Below are 12593 nucleotides of genomic sequence, written 5' to 3' on the forward strand. Positions count from 1 at the left end.
AACTTGCCTTGAAATAATTTTATACTCTTTTGGCAGTTAAACATCAAAATTTTTTTAGATTAAAATTAATATTTGTCAAATAACGTATAGCGGGTTTTTTCGTGGGTCTAAAATTTAGCAATTTGCTGGCTTAACTCATTCGGCCCCAATCCCGACTGCAGGCGGTCTAAATATCGTACATTGTTTGGCCGATAACGTCTAGAAACGTAGTGTTTACAATGCTCTCTCTGGCCGATCACGTCTACAGAAGGTGCCGACATAGGGTTGAGAAAAGGCCTCTCATTGGATTAAAATGTCTGATTTTGTGCAGAACTATTATGATACAACCAATCAGAATGGTTGTTTAAAGTCTTTGTCAACTTTTACCTAATAAATATTCATAACATTAGAGACAATGAGAAACGAAAGTATAGAGTTTCATTCAAGCGTGGGTTTTGAAAACAAACATGGCGGATGTATTTGACTCGAGCGATAGTGATGGCGAATTTAAGGGATTTACTGTAGAAGAATGTACAGAGGCAGAAGAAAGAAATGTCAGGAGACAACTACAGATTATGAGGGAAATTGAATCTGATATTAGTTTGTCCGATATATCAGACGATGAGTCAGACTTTGCCAATATGTCTGATGAATCTGAGGATGAAGATGACCAACCGCTAGCTGAAATCGCGAGGTGGTCGGTAAATTTACGTCAAATGAATATTAAAGATTTCACTGGACCAGTCCCAGGCCCAACAACGGTAATGGACTCTTCTAAAACAGAAATGGATTTTTTTCACTTGTTATTTCCATCAAATTATTATGAAGAAATAGCGCAACAGACAAATGCATATGCCGAGAGAGCCATTGATGTGAATCCCAATCCTGCCTGGTACCCAACAAATGGAGAAGAAATAAAAGCATATTTGGGGGTCGCAATTGTCATGGGTATTTTACCAGCTCCTGCACAAGATATGTATTGGTGCAAGGACAAGTTATTCCACCCATCCTGCATAGAAGGAAAATTCTCCAGGACTAGATTTGAGACATTACAAAGATACTTTCATGTTGCAGACACAACCTCAAATCCAGCCCGAGAGAATCCTGCCCATGATAAGTTGGCTCACGTCAGACCTTTACTGGAGCTCCTGAGAACAAATTTCAAACAAGAGTATCATCCACACAAAGAAGTTTCCATAGATGAGGCGATGGTAGGATTCTCAGGAAGACTGGGGTTCAAGCAGTACGTGCCTCTCAAACCTACAAAGAGGGGTATCAAAGTGTGGGTCAGAGCTGACTCTTTCAATGGATATATAAATGACTTCCAGGTTTACACTGGACGTCATAATAATGTTGCAGAGAAGGACCTGGGCTCTCGTGTTGTGTTAGACCTTGCAAGACCAATAATAGGACTTGGACACCACATATATTGTGACAGTTTCTTCACATCCCCAGATCTGTTCCTACAGCTGTGGCGTGAGGATACCTATGCTTGCGGCACAGTGAGGGCCAATAGGAAAGGCCTTCCAAAGGACATAGGAACAACCAAGTTGAAGGAGCAAGGAAGAAATGTTACAAAACAAAAAGGAAGTATGCGTGTAACTGTTTGGCGAGACAAAAAGAATATAACAATTCTTCATACAAATGGTGGTGGTGAAGATACGTCAGTGAATAGAAAGCAGAAGGATGGCTCCACCAAGGATGTACCCTGTCCTGAGGCTGTGAAATTGTACAATCAGTACATGAATGGTGTCGATCATGCAGATCAGCTCAGATCTACTTACCACACAGCGAGGAAAGCCCTAAAATGGTGGAAATATTTATTTTTCTTTCTATTCGACGTTGCCATTGTGAATTCCTACCTTCTTATGAGAGAATCTCCCCAACATTCCCTAAAAACAAAAACCAACAGAACTAGGCAGAGGACCCAAATGGAATTTAGAATGAAGTTGGCACATCAGATGCTTGGAGCATTTATGTCCAAGAGAAAGAGACAATCAGAAGTGCAGATACCAGCCCAACCGAACCATACCCATTGGCCAACTGTGATGAAGAAAAAAACTTGTAAACATTGTGCAACTAAAAAAATTAGATCAGAACCAGGCTATGGATGTGAACAATGCAATGTGAACCTATGTGTGAAGTGTTTCAAGCCATATCATGTGTCAAAATTCCCTGAAATGTCCTGAGATCTTTGACAATAAACTAATTTCAAGCAGTAAATTCTATTTACAAGGACTTATTACAAATATAAATAATTATTGTTTCCTATTAAAATTATATCAATGGATTGAAAATTTTGTTTTCTATGTTGTGTGAAAATTTCAAAGTGATCAGTGGAATAATTAAGGAGATACAAAGGTAAATATAAAGCATGTGCATGTTATCAACATCACTTAGCATCTTTCCCAAAATCTGTCTGGGGCACATGCTGATAACAGCTACTGAGGCACTGTGTAGATAAGAGTGCTTGGGGCTGAATGAGTTAAAGGTGTGCTAATAATTTTAGCAGAAAAGGAAGAGTTATCTCTCTTGCAAATACTGAAGTCGCAATTGGGTGCATATTTGGTGAGTGAAAATTTGGCGAAAAGCCATTTAATCGCTAAAATAAGCAAAATTTATCACCCTTCGGACAAAAACCAACTATACGGTATAATGACCGTATGAGGTAAATTTGCCGAGAATCAACACCCTAAGGGAGGTTTTCAAAGCTTCGATGACACACAGTCTAAAAGTCTTTCGACAAGTCCTTCAAAGTCATCTGAAAATCAATCACCTACCTACTGCTGCAGCATGGCCATTAGCCGCAGCCAGCATGATGGGAGATTTCCCTGTGGTATCACAATGGTTCACCAGGGCTCCATGGTTAAGTAACATTTGCATAGACTCACACTGGTCACTGAAGGCAGCTGCATGCAAGGGAGTTCTACAAAACACAGAAAATCAAAGTACTGATAGTACTGACAGAGCACTATGAAACACAGAAAAGATTCTTATGTTCATTTAGAGCACTACCAAACACAAAACAAAATTCTTATGTTTACCAAGAGCACTACAAAACACGGAACAAAATCTTATGTTTACCTTGAGCAATACAAAACACAGAACAAAGGCGGGCATAAATTTTACATGGCAGAGGCTTCTTTCCTTTTTATTATATACAATTGGTTTGGTTGTTTTTAAACCATGGGCTCAAAAGGATTTTATAAGACCAAATGCATTTTTACTAAGTGAGCCACGAAGAACCCCATCCTAGCACCAGAACCCTTCACACAGCAGACATGTATTTCACAATTTTGGAAGCAGTTTCTGTACTTATTATTACCATGTACTTGGTTTGGTTGCACGAGGTCCAACTATCAAGAAGAATTTTAAAGAAATAAATGCACTTTCATTGTATGATCCATAGAACCCCAGCCTGGCAACAAACCTAATCCAGGAGCCATATATTTAACCATTTTGGTAGAAAACGCCTTGCTAGTACTACATGTATATGACTATGCTTTAATTGTTTCCTAGATCTCCAAGATTGGAAGAAAAGATTTTAAAGATTGCATTATTTTTTAGTTTTCATTCTGCCAGCCCAAAGGGGGCCAGGGACTACAAAGTTTACCATATTAGTTGCTCTTGCCCCTATAACACAGATTCTATACACCAAAATTGTTAAACATTGTAAGTTGGCTTAATTGTCCTTAAATGAAATTAAAAATGTCAAAATGTTTTAAATGAGTGACACACAATGCATAATGACAAAATTAGATCGCAATAGGTCTTCTGGGTTGAATCAGGTGACCTAACAGTTAAAACCACTGTAAAACTCCAACTTGATATCTACACATCATCAACGGAATTTCTGTTCCAAATTCTGTGATGTGTTATTTTTAATATTAAATTCATACATTTCATTCAAATGCATACATGATGACATTTTATATAGTGAAAGGTGACTTACCTCCCTTTGCCATCCGTTAAGTTTACTATTTTATCACCTAAAGCTTCTAATAAAATCTCTGTACAAGTATCATTTCCATTTATCCTGAAACATAAAATTTTTATATGTAGTGTAATGGACAAATGACAGAGTGTACACAGTAAGATCATAGCTTCTGTTACAAGAATAATTCTAGCACTTTGTCTCATTGGCGACCCCCCCCCCCCCCCCCCCCCCCCCCCCCCCCCCAAGAAAATTTGGCTAAAAATGGTAAAAATAACACATTTTGAGGGTGGAACCAACCCCCCCAACAAATATTAAAGGTAGAACCCCCTCCTTTCAAAAATTCCTGGATCCGTCCCTGTGATATTCAATATTACATTTCATTTATTACTAGTACATCAACTTATTGGCGAGAAGGGGCAGTACATGTACTGTACATGAAATCCTTTAATAGTTCTCTTGATTTCCAAGCTACTTTATAGAGGCATCAGCTTTCAATAAATAGTTCCCTAAATCTTATTTTGAAGACATATTTACAACTTACACAGCACAATGAAGAGGTGAGAAGGTGTTCCCTGAAAACTCTGTTATCCTATCTTGTTCGATAATGGCTTCCACACAATTGTCCTGACCTGCAATCAAAATACGTACACATCACTGTAACAGTAACAGAATTATTTGTGAGAACCTTATTTTTACATTAAAACAAAAATGATTTCTCAGTAAGACCAATACAATAAGCTACAGTAAGGTTTATGATTATAACAAGCTATTTGTAAAGTTGTTTATCCTATAAGATCTTCTGATTTTCTAATAAGCTATGTCCCTTGGGGATCTGGGTTAGAATAGGTCATCAGTACCCATTGCTTGTCATAAGAGGCGACTAAATGCGGATGATACCCCAAAAACTGAGGCCCCTTGTCACAGCAGGTGTGGCATGATAAAGAACCCTTCCTGCTCAAAGGCCATAAGCATCGCGCATAAGCCTAAATTTTGCAGCCCTTCACCGCCAATGGTGACATTTCCATATGAGGGAAAGATTCTTGAGAGGGACGTTACACAATATACAACTACTAAGCTATAGAAAAGTTTACCATTATAACAAGCTATGTGTAGAGGTGTATATCCTAGAAGATCTTCTGATTTACTACTGCTCGGGCCCATCTACAATAAAAACAAAACTGTACATGTACCACATGAATTTATCGCATGTTGGAAATTCACATAATTATCTAACTCTAAACCAGATCCCTGGTCGCGTACCATAATCAAACACTATAATACATCTTCATATCTGTCATCACAGAGAAACAAACATTAACATGGAAGGTAAACAGCTCTTACACTTACTGTCAGGAGATTAGAGAATATGGACACCTGTCTACAGGACAGATCTTACACTTACTGTCAGGAGATTAGAGAATATGGACACCTGTCTACAGGACAGATCTTACACTTACTGTCAGGAGATTAGAGAATATGGACACCTGTCTACAGGACAGATCTTACACTTACTGTCAGGAGATTAGAGAATATGGACACCTGTCTACAGGACAGATCTTACACTTACCGTCAGGAGATTAGAGAGTATGGACACCTGTCCACAGGTAGCAGCCAGGTACGTGGCTACCCTTCCGCGGTGGTCCCGAACTGTAACGTCAGCACCATTATGTAGGAGGGCATCTACACACTCCTCATGACCATTTGCACTCTAATGATAAAAAAACAAAAATTAAACTCTGTCAAATTAAATACTGCTCTTAGCCATTTGTACTCCAATAAAAAAAATCAGAACCAGTCAAATCACACACTGCTCTTCATAACCATTCATACTCCGATAAAAAAAAAACCTTGATCACATCACATATACTGCATGTGTACACAGTTCAGGAGATATATATGTAAAGACTCACCTATCCCTCTCTGTAAACACTCACACAGTCCTATCACTCATCCCCTGAGTAACAACTCCCCCATCCCTCTCTGTACACACTAGCTTAACTCTCTAATGTAAAGACTGACTCCTGTGCCCCTTTATAAAGACTGACTCCCATACCCCCTGTATAAAGACTGACTCCCATACCCCCTGTATAAAGACTGACTCCTGTACCCCCTATATAAAGACTGACTCCCATACCCCCTGTATAAAGACTGACTCCTGTACCCCCTATATAAAGACTGACTCCCATACCCCCTGTATAAAGACTGACTCCTGTACTCCCTATATAAAGACTGACTCCTGTACCCCCTGTACATAGACTGACTCCTGTACCCCATGTATAAAGACTGACTCCTGTACCCCCTATATAAAGACTGACTCCTGTACCCCCTGTATAAAGACTGACTCCTGTATACTGACTCCTGTACCCCCTGTATAAAGACTGACTCCTGTACCCCCTGTATAAAGACTGACTCCTGTACCCCCTATATAAAGACTGACTCCCATACCCCCTGCATAAAGACTGACTCCTGTACCCCCTATATAAAGACTGACTCCCATACCCCCTGTATAAAGACTGACTCCTGTACCCCCTGTATAAAGACTGACTCCTGTACCCCCTGTATAAAGACTGACTCCTGTACCCCCTATATAAAGACTGACTCCCATACCCCCTGTATAAAGATTGACTCCTGTACCCCCTATATAAAGACTAATTCCTGTACCCCCTGTATAAAGACTGACTCCTGTGCCCCCTGTATAAAGATTCTCTCAGTTATCCCTCAGTACAGACTCCACACACACCCCCCCCCCCCCCCACCCCCACCCCCAGGTGTAAAGACTCACTTATTCCCCTATGTAAACACTCACTTATCCCCCTGTGTAAAGACTCACATATCCCCCTGTGTAAACACTCACTTATCCCCCTGTGTAAAGACTCACTTATCCCCCTGTGTAAAGACTCACATATCCCCCTATGTAAACACTCAATTACCCTCCTGTGTAAACACTCACTTATCCCCCTATGTAAAGTCTCACTTATCCCCCTGTGTAAACACTCAATTACCCTCCTGTGTAAAGACTCACTTATCCCCCTATGTAAACACTCACTTATCCCCCTGTGTAAACACTCACTTATCTTCCTGTGTAAACACTCACTTATCTCCCTGTGTAAAGACTCACTTATCCCCCTGTGTAAACACTCACTTATCCCCCTGTGTAAACACTCACTTATCTTCCTGTGTAAAGACTCACTTATCTCCCTGTGTAAAGACTCACTTATCCCCCTGTGTAAACACTCACTTATCTTCCTGTGTAAAGACTCCCTTATCTTCCTGTGTAAACACTCACTTATCCCCCTGTGTAAGCACTCACATATCCCCCTGTGTAAACACTCACTTATCCCCCTGTATCCCCATGTAAAGACTCACTTATTCCCCTATGTAAAGACTCACTTATCTCCCTGTGTAAACACTCACTTATCCCCCTATGTAAAGACTCATTTATCCCCCTGTGTAAACACAAACTTACCCCCCTGTATCCCCATGTAAAGACTCACTTATCCCCCTGTAAAGACTCACTCATCTCCCTGTATTCCTGTGTAAAGACTCACTCATCTCCCTGTATCCCTGTGTAAAGACTCACTCATCTCCCCATGGAAAGACTCACTTACCCCCCTGTATCCCCGTGTAAAGACTCACTCATCTCCCTGTATCCCCATGTAAAGACTCACTCATCTCCCTGTATCCCCAAGGAATGACTGATTTATCCCCTTGTGTAAATACTGACTTACCCCCCTGTGTAAGGAGGTTCTGCCTTGGCTGTCTTTAGCATTCACTATGGCACCGTTTGCTATGAGGTACAGTACAGTGTCAACATGTCCATTGGCCACTGCCATCATCAGAGGAGTCCTGAAACGAAAAATTCACAACAATAAAGGACCACCGCCATCATCAGAGGAGTCCTGAAACAACAAATTCACAACAATAAAGGACCACCGCCATCATCAGAGGAGTCCTGAAACAACAAATTCACAACAATAAAGGACCACCGCCATCATCAGAGGAGTCCTGAAACGAAAAATTCACAACAATAAAGGACCACCGCCATCATCAGAGGAGTCCTGAAACGAAAAATTCATAATAAAGGACCACCGCCATCATCAGAGTCCTGAAATGACAAATTCACAACAATAAAGGACCACCGCCATCATCAGAGGAGTCCTGAAACAACAAATTCATTACAATGAAGACGTAGACTGAACTGTCTTTTTCCTGCCAGTGTAAACGCTCAGTTATTATATTGTGATTAATTCATGCGGAAAATCTAAACAGTAACATGCTAAAACTATTTTTCTCTTTGTAGATAGAGGAATGTAATACTTATATAATTTCATAAAAAATAACTACCCAAAAGAAAGCAAGGGGCCCACAACACTCACCTGGGTCACCTTCACCCTCTGTTTTCGAAAGATTTTCAAAAGATCTTTACTCTCTATAATCCCATGAAAACTTTTGAGAGCAAATCATTTTGACCTCAACCTAGCCCCATGACGTAATAATAACTGAACATGAATCCATACAACATGCGGGGGCAGAAAAATTGATATGACTAACATGGCCTTGCCGTTTTGGACAAGATTTTTAAAAATCGCTAAAATGCATCAAAGATGCGTATGGCCGAGTTGCAGTTTGGAAAATTATGCACGCTTGCATTCACGAAGTAAAAACATGCACGTATTTAATATAGTTTATAAGTATGAAGCTTTGAATGGCCGCAATAGGTATTTAGTGTGATAATGACCTTGACCTTTGGATTTCAAAAGCAACATGAATCTTGAATGTCATCAGGCTTTGAAGTCTGATAAACATGCACCAGCAAATACATGTATAAAAGTTAGAGGCAAGCTCAAATCTACAATATAGAGTGACAAAGTAACCTTGACCTTTTGACCTCAAAATGGATGTGATCAAAATATGAAAGTTTGACAAAGACACACCAACATGACCAAGTAGTATGAAAGTTAGAGACCGGACAAGCTCAAATCTATGGCATTTAGTGACCTTGACCTTTGACCTCAAAATAAATAGGAACCTTCCTCTTTTGGATGTGATCATGTTATGTAAGTTTCACAAAGATGCCCCATGTAGTATGAAAGTTAGAGACCGGACAAGCTCAAATCTATGGCATTTAGTGACAAAGTGACCTTGACCTTTGACCTCAAAATAAATAGGAACCTTCCTCTTTTGGACGTGAACATGATAAGTAAGTCACACAAAGATGCACCAAAAAGTATGCAATTAGAGACCGGTCAAGCTAATTGTGGACGCCGCCCGCCCGCCCAACTGGCTGCCCATTCTTCGCCAATTTAAAAGCCGAGATTTGCTACGCAACTCGGCTAAAAAGATCCTCCCCCCATCTATATTCGTATATTATGTAAAATTGTACATGTATCCCTGACCTTAACCCCAAACCCCTGGTCCATGAAAAAATCAGTGGTCCTCGATCAGAAAACTTTCAAAGATTACATTTATTCCAATGTGAAACTCTGATCCTCGTGCCATCCTATCCTGGGCCATGACTTGAATAAACTGAAATCTGCACTACCTGAGAAAGGATGCATATCTATATCACTAGTGATGACCATATGGGTCTTGAAAAGATTATCCACATGAACATTTTTTTATCTCCTATTGTAGCCCACCAGTGGCCATGATTTGAAGAAATTTGAATCTGCACTACCTGAGAATGCTTGTATATTCTATAATGTCTTATAATGACCATGCTGTTCTCGAGAAGAAAATCTTAAAAGATTTGTACTATACATCCCTTGTAAAACTTTATTTCTCAATTGTGGCCCCATCCTACCCCTAGGTCATCAATTCAATATAATTATGATAATGCCCTCTCATTTTGAATTCATCATCCTGAATTTTTTTTTCTTTTAAGATTTATATGCTAAAGTACTGTTTAACAATTGGCCGGTTAGAATTCTATATCTGTCCAAGTAGATCAAATCACAAGGAAGAAAGACACAACAATAAAAACACAATGTATTGTGTAAAATCTACGTAGTAAGATAAAAAGTTTTATCATTCTAAATCACACATGTACATGTATTTCTAGTACGTTGATTGTAGTCAATTTCCAGAAACATACATAACTTCAGACCCACATCCGATCAGCTTCATTTCCTCATGATTTCTATCTTTATACTTCAAAACATTTCTTGGATACAGTTTGAAAAAGTAGGAACTTGTCTTGCATCTTGATATCAATACATGTTCAAGAATTAGAATTTAGTAATTCAATTCATTCTAATCAGTTCAAGGATTAAATTTCATACCTTTCATACACATCTGTACAATCTACGATATTGCTGTCCTCGGCAGTTTCCATTAGCAACCGTAAACATTCCGTATGCCCATTCATAGCTATAAAGTACAAGATACTCATAGCATTTGAAAAATATCAAAATGAATTCAAATTTCCTGCATTTACAAATTATTCAATCATTGGATAAGAACATGGACCAAGCTTTAGCTCTGACAATTGGTCGCCCAAAGCTGAGAGAAGTGTTGTGTTTTATGTTTTGTCTCAAGATTCACATCATACTAGTGTCAGTATGTGACTACCGATATTACATGTCCTGTCGTCCAGTGATTGGGATGGCCTATGGGACTACGGCCCCACGGTTCAAGTTTTCAATGGGCCATTTTCAGATTTAATGGGCCATCAACATATTTTGAATGACTATTTTCAATGAATAGCAAATGTGCAGTGGAACATTATTGTTTTAATTGAAACTCTGAACCATGACCATTTTCTTGGCATTGGTATTTGAAGATGGTCTCTCGTTGTTTTGTTTTTTTTCATTATTAATTTTGGTTTTTTTTTCACTTTCTGTCGATTCTACATCTGTCCTTGGACTTCCAAAGCTTAAACTCTAAAGTATAAGCATGAGAAGACGTGATGAGATGTGATGTAAGAGGAAATAGTTTATTGTTTATCTATTTTGATTTGTATTGCTTCAACCAATGAGATTCGGTGTATCAGAATACATAGGAATTAAAAATGAAAGTACAAAAAATAAATAAGTCGTACTCAATTCATTCTTGAGAAAAAAAAACTGTAAGTTACAATCGATAATGAATGCGCACTTTGGCGCATGGAAAGTGCGCATGGATTAGATGATTTAATGCGCCAATTTTCACCTGAATGGGACTATGGCGCAGGGTGCATGGCTTTCCCAATCACTGGTGGCCTTGTAAATGTCATCGGTTTGGTATATGTATCACTGGTTATGAATGAGAACAGACAATATAAATAGATGCAACAGGTTGGGTTTAGTGTGTTTTCTGTTTATCAGCCATGCCTCTTTGTCCAATCTATCACAGCACTAAATACTTTACAGGTAGAATTTTTAGCAAGAATTTAAATTTGCCATTATTGGCGACAGTGTTGAAATCGCTAAAATTGAATATCGCTAATATTTATTCCATATCGGAGGTAATAGCTATATTTTTCTGTGGCTAAAATTAGCTTTCGCTACATAAATACATGTATACCCATAATTTATGGATAAATCACTAAATTTGTGTCTTGCTAAAATTACCACTTTTACAGTATGAAGGATATATATGACATGTGACATCTTATATACAATTACAGTAACAGTACAAAGTCAATGTAAAATCTCTGTCTATAACACTGAAGTAATAGTACAAAGTCAATGTAAAATCTCTGTCTATAACACTGAAGTAATAGTACAAAGTCAATGTAAAATCTCTGTCTATAACACTGAATTAACAGTACAAAGTCAATGTAAAATCTCTGTCTATAACACTGAAGTAATAGTACAAAGTCAATGTAAAATCTCTGTCTATAACACTAAAGTACAATGTAACAGTACAAAGTCAATGTAAAATCTCTGTCTATAACACTGAATTAACAGTACAAAGTCAATGTAAAATCTCTGTCTACAACACTGAATTAACAGTACAAAGTCAATGTAAAATCTCTGTCTATAACACTGAAGTAATAGTACAAAGTCAATGTAAAACCTCTGTCTATAACACTGAAGTACAATGTAACAGTACAAAGTCAATGTAAAATCTCTGTCTATAACACTGAATTAACAGTACAAAGTCAATGTAAAATCTCTGTCTATAACACTGAATTAACAGTACAAAGTCAATGTAAAATCTCTGTCTATAACACTGAATTAATAGTACAAAGTCAATGTAAAACCTCTGTCTATAACACTGAATTAACAGTACAAAGTCAATGTAAAATCTCTGTCTATAACACTGAAGTAATAGTACAAAGTCAATGTAAAATCTCTGTCTATAACACTGAATTAACAGTACAAAGTCAATGTAAAATCTCTGTCTATAACACTGAAGTAACAGTACAAAGTCAATGTAAAATCTCTGTCTATAACACTAAAGTACAATGTAACAGTACAAAGTCAATGTAAAATCTCTGTCTATAACACTGAATTAACAGTACAAAGTCAATGTAAAATCTCTGTCTATAACACTGAAGTAATAGTACAAAGTCAATGTAAAATCTCTGTCTATAACACTAAAGTACAATGTAACAGTACAAAGTCAATGTAAAATCTCTGTCTATAACACTGAATTAACAGTACAAAGTCAATGTAAAATCTCTGTCTATAACACTGAATTAACAGTACAAAGTCAATGTAAAATCTCTGTCTATAACACTGAAGTAATAGTA

The 12593-nt window shown here is 38.1% G+C and overlaps 2 protein-coding genes across 10 annotated transcripts in view; one reads left to right on the forward strand and one right to left on the reverse strand.

Moving 5' to 3' along the window:
* The window catches only part of LOC125666714 (serine/threonine-protein phosphatase 6 regulatory ankyrin repeat subunit A-like), a 59661-nt gene that overhangs the window by 12477 nt on the left and 34591 nt on the right, over window positions 1-12593 (reverse strand). For 5 of the 9 annotated variants that reach the window (XM_056151843.1, XM_048899941.2, XM_048899945.2 and 2 more), the window contains exons 17-24: window positions 10198-10285; window positions 7645-7762; window positions 5484-5624; window positions 5008-5077; window positions 4458-4545; window positions 3932-4015; window positions 2760-2905; window positions 1764-1781 (exon numbers count right to left, since the gene is read on the reverse strand). In XM_056151843.1, the coding sequence (XP_056007818.1) occupies window positions 1764-1781; window positions 2760-2905; window positions 3932-4015; window positions 4458-4545; window positions 5008-5077; window positions 5484-5624; window positions 7645-7762; window positions 10198-10285 (753 nt within the window). The remainder of the gene's footprint in view (window positions 1-1763; window positions 1782-2759; window positions 2906-3931; window positions 4016-4457; window positions 4546-5007; window positions 5078-5483; window positions 5625-7644; window positions 7763-10197; window positions 10286-12593) is intronic. The other 4 variants (XM_048899943.2, XM_056151845.1, XM_056151844.1 and 1 more) reach the window with 1 other exon arrangement.
* On the forward strand, window positions 131-2501 carry LOC125682809 (piggyBac transposable element-derived protein 4-like). Its single transcript, XM_048923399.2, has one exon. The coding sequence runs from the start codon at window positions 447-449 to the stop codon at window positions 2166-2168; it is 1722 nt and encodes a 573-aa protein (XP_048779356.1). The 5' UTR covers window positions 131-446; the 3' UTR covers window positions 2169-2501.

This window comes from Ostrea edulis, chromosome 10 (assembly GCF_947568905.1).
Source record: "Ostrea edulis chromosome 10, xbOstEdul1.1, whole genome shotgun sequence".
Classification (NCBI taxonomy): domain Eukaryota; kingdom Metazoa; phylum Mollusca; class Bivalvia; order Ostreida; family Ostreidae; genus Ostrea; species Ostrea edulis.